The sequence below is a fragment of the Equus asinus genome, chromosome 10 (assembly GCF_041296235.1).
Source record: "Equus asinus isolate D_3611 breed Donkey chromosome 10, EquAss-T2T_v2, whole genome shotgun sequence".
Taxonomy (NCBI): Eukaryota; Metazoa; Chordata; class Mammalia; order Perissodactyla; family Equidae; genus Equus; species Equus asinus.
In genome coordinates this window covers 50,006,064-50,010,564 of record NC_091799.1, presented here as the reverse complement: position 1 = coordinate 50,010,564, position 4,501 = coordinate 50,006,064, and the positions used below count along the sequence as shown (strand labels likewise).

Genomic DNA, 4,501 nt, shown 5'->3' with positions numbered 1-4,501 from the left:
TACCCCTGTTCTTTTAGTTAAATAATCTCTCAATGCCACAAAATTAATCATCATTACAGTTATTCTGCCTCATGTAAATCCCTTGTGTACAGAGGCAGGATCTGATGCTTCTAGCATTTTGTATTCACATTGTTATCAGACTTCACTTACCAGAACTTCACTTTGCCCAAAGTGAGTAGTCTAACTTGGCAGGGATGTACCTTCTAAGTGACAGGCTCTGAATTTTCTACTCCATGCTAAATAATCCTCTCAATATTTTCATATTCTCCATCACTCCTTCACGTCTGATACCTTACTGGGAATTCAATGAAGCATTTAATAAACTAAGTAGACTTTATATTAGCTACTACTACATTTTTATATTATGTAAATTTACTTGTTAAAATTTATTATATAAATAAAATAAATATGTATAAGCAAGGGTTTAGTTAATTTTATGTCCATATCCCTCACCTATAGAAAAACCCCACAGGAGTCTGAGTGCCCTTCAACAAGGATAATAGGGTTCTTGGTAGACTGGACTAGCTGGCATATAACAGAAAATGAACAGGGATTTATCAATGTATTACTCCCATGAGGAATTTTTCCCCCAGATCACTATCATGACTAATACGCAGCACATTGTGCCATGTGCTTCTCTTTTTTCTATCAATTAGTAGGAAGATTTGGCACAAAAAAACACAAGACCAGAAGTCAAAAGACATGGTTCTGAGGCCCCCATCTCCCTCTTGCTTGGGAGAGGCTATAACTTGCTCTGAACATAAGCTTCTCCATCTCCCATGAGGTTGATTCCTTCTCTAAAAACTTACTAGGACTTTGTGATGATCAGAACAAAAACCACATAATGTGGTTGAATATGTTTTGAAAAATGGGGACTATTTTCCCTTCATCTTTTCTCCATGATCTGGAACAGTACTTGACATCTTGTGAGTATACAATTGGCATTTTTGAAACATTTTAAATTATTATAATTTTCACTCTCAAATTAAGATATTTTTAATAAAGAGGAAAATCTGGGGACCATAAATTATCTTATATAATAATTTGGTGCGATGACTGGAGAAAAATCCTTGCTTATCCCTTATAAGATAGGATTGATTTTGTGAGTGAGGAGAGAGGACATCCACAATATATATGATGTAACTTTAAAAAAAGTTTAATTATATTAAAGTATAGCATACAACAGAAAAATGCAAACATCAGAAGTGGCAAGACCAATAAATGATCACAAAGTGAACACATCCATGCAACCACCATTGAGATGGACTACAGACACAACATCACAGAAGTTCCTGCTTCCCTGCCCCAATCTAGTGACTGATTCCTATGAAATTTCTAGGAAGTCATCTAAATGCACCTCCCTTACCTGCTTTTTTCAGATAATCTTGAACTATTTATTAAGCTAAATGTTCTTGTTAAGTGGGCAAAGGATTCATCTTGGAAATGTAAGAACAAAAGCCCTATTAGATATTAATATATAGCAACCCAGGTACCAGTAGGACTCTGAGGAAATAGGAAAGAAGGAACAAATAGAGGGGAAATGAGAATTATGAAGTGAAAGATTTTTTGGAGGGAAACACCAGGAAAGATGCTAACAAAGGAAGGAAACAGAAAGCAAAGTCTCAAGAGAATTAAAATGTAATGGAATTGAGTTAAAATAACATTGAAGATATGTTATAAATGAATCCAGGTCAGTTTCTCCACTTGAAGAGATTTATCTATCCAAGCCATTCTTCCATCTCTTTTCTGTTTGGTTGATTTCAGGGTAAGATCAAGTTATTAGGAAACTTTCAAGGCAAAACTAATCTTGTGGATAGATATTGATGAGAATATGTTTTACTTACATCAACATGTATGGAGGAAACATTTTTCCCTGTATGTTGACGCTAAAATAACATAAGGCTGAGTAATCTTTTCTTACTCTTTGCTAACTATGAAACCACCGAAAAATGTGTCAAACATTTCGTAAGCCTTCTATTGATAGATAAAATAAACACCAGTTGAATCAAAACTTTTTTCTAACTTGTCATATTTTAGGATCTTACATTCATTTGAAAGTTAAAATTAGGTAAATGGATAGAAGAGGTTCAGTGAGTGTGGTCTTTGTTTAGTTAATGTTCTATTGAAGTCCTGCATCTATCAAAACACCACACTTAACCAACAGCTAATTAAAAGAAGAAATATTTGTCTACCAGTATACCAGCTGGAGAGATTGAGAATGGGAGCATTGACCAAGACAGCTGTGTTAGCTAATGTAACATCTTGATTTGTTTATTCCATGTTTATCTATGCCATATTATTAAGGCATGGATAAAGTGTTTGAAAGATTATAACAATGTTACTATCTTAGTGATAGAAATCAATGTTTAACCAATCCATAAGTATTTATTGATTTCCAGGCACATATTAGACACTATGAGGAAAAAAGGCATAATAATTGCCCACAGTGGTTAGAGAAGACAAGCATTCATAAAAGGTGACTAAGAATATAGAAACCAAAATACAACTGAATTGTGTGTATGCAAGTTTCCTAAATAAAGCTGCTACACTATTATCATTAGAAAATTTTTAATTTGTACCGAATGTTTGACATTAAATCATCAAGGACATAGTGACTGCTACTTGCAATTTCTTTATTTGTATTGTTCTAACATTGGTTTATAAGGTTACCTAAATTTCAGGTGTACATCATTATATTTTGGTTCCTGTGTAGATTACATCACGTTCACCATCCAAAGACTAATTAGAATCCATTCCCATACACGTGTGCCTATTGGCCCCTTTCACCTCCTTCCCCTTCTAAAGTTGGTCAGCAGTACAAACACAAAAGATTCATGAACACATGGAACATATAAAAATATTTCTTCAGAACTCTTCAAAGAGATATTTGGCCTGCCTGATTTATAGTGCTACTTGAAGAGAATGCTCTGTGGGAAATGTCTTTTGGTGTATCCAAACAAGCAAGTTGGCTAATTCGGAGATGCTTGCTACCTTTTGCTATAGTTCATAAATGATGCTTGCAATGGGATGATTTTGCTTGTTGATAATTCAGGATTGTTAAAGTGACACTGAATATTTTTCAGAACCAAGAATGCATATTCTGGAATGACCGCGTGACATTGGCCACAGTACCCAGGATCTTTGGGCCCTGCCTCCTCTAGTATTTCCTGGACACATCTCCCACTCTGAATCTCTTGGAGGAGGTGCATCTCCTCAACACTTTCCTTAGAGCTGTGGCTACATCTTTATTCCTCAAGCTATAGATGAGTGGGTTGAGCATGGGGGTGAGGATGGTGTAAAAGGCGGACACAACCTTGTCTTTCTCCTGTGTGTGGTAGGAATGGGGCAGCACATTGGTGTAGAAGGCTGCTCCATAGAAAATGCTCACTACCATAATATGGGAGGAACAAGTGGCAAAGGCTTTATGCTGGCCCTCCGTCGAGTTCATCCGATGGATGGTGAGCAGGATGCGGGTATATGAGACAAAGATGATGGATATAGGGATGAGTAGCATCACTACACAGCAGGCATACATCAGAGTCTCATAGAGTGATGTGTCGATACATGACAGCTTTAGCACTGCTGGGATCTCACAGAAAAAGTGATTGATCTTTCTGGACCCACAGTAGGGGAAACTCATGGTGAAGGGGGTCAGCATGAATCCATCCAAGGAACCACCAACCCAGGAGCTCACCACCATGAACAAGCAAATTCTGCGGTTCATAAGGAGAGGATACCGGAGTGGGTTACATACCGCCACATACCGGTCGTAGGCCATGAGGCCTAGCAGGAAAAATTCCCCTCCCATCAGGTTCAGGTAGAGGAATATCTGAAGAGCACAACCCAGAAAAGAGATAGTCTTTTCTTTGGACAGAAGGTCTTGCAGCATCTTGGGGACAGTGATACAGATGTAGACTGTGTCCATGATGGACAGCTGGCTGAGCAAGTAGTACATGGGCGTGTGGAGGCGAGAGTCCATGTGGATGAGCAGAATCATGACCACATTGGCCATTACAGCCACCAAAAAGATGGAGAAAACCACTGCAAAGATAAGCCCAGGGAACACGGGATGGGTGATGAGACCCAAGAGGATGAAGTCAGTAGAGTTCTGGAGAATGGCCTCCATGCCCATGTCACATGGTAGCTCCTAGGGCCCCAGAGGCAAAATGTTGATGGGTTAATTAATAATCTGATACTTAGGGAGAGCTCACCATGAATAGTATGTTCAGAAGCAGTGTGGGATAAAAAAGAACATAGACTTCAGAATCATATTGAATCCTGGCTTCAATATTAATGGTCTATGTGACATTGGACAGATTAATTTATAAACAAACTCAGTTTCATCATCTATGAAATGTTATAATAGGTCTATATCCCTCTAGGATGGATGTGAGTTGTAAATATAACAGCTCACGCAGTACCACTTTTAGAGTTTGTTCCATTTTTATTTTGAGGCATCTTCTATATACCTTCTTTACTATACTCTAAATACTTTAGATTA

The 4,501-nt window shown here is 37.7% G+C and overlaps 1 protein-coding gene across 1 annotated transcript; it reads right to left on the bottom strand.

Annotated features, from left to right (window-relative positions):
• Positions 1–3,157: 3,157 nt before the first annotated feature.
• On the bottom strand, positions 3,158–4,132 carry LOC106847279 (olfactory receptor 2T2). The gene has a single exon (XM_014866487.3). The coding sequence runs from the start codon at positions 4,130–4,132 to the stop codon at positions 3,158–3,160; it is 975 nt and encodes a 324-aa protein (XP_014721973.3).
• Between the last annotated feature and the right edge of the window lie 369 nt (positions 4,133–4,501).

Coding starts and splice junctions, on each gene's coding strand:
- LOC106847279 (XM_014866487.3), bottom strand. CDS start 4,132: ATGGGCATGGAGGCCATTCTCCAGAACTCTACTGACTTCATCCTCTTG.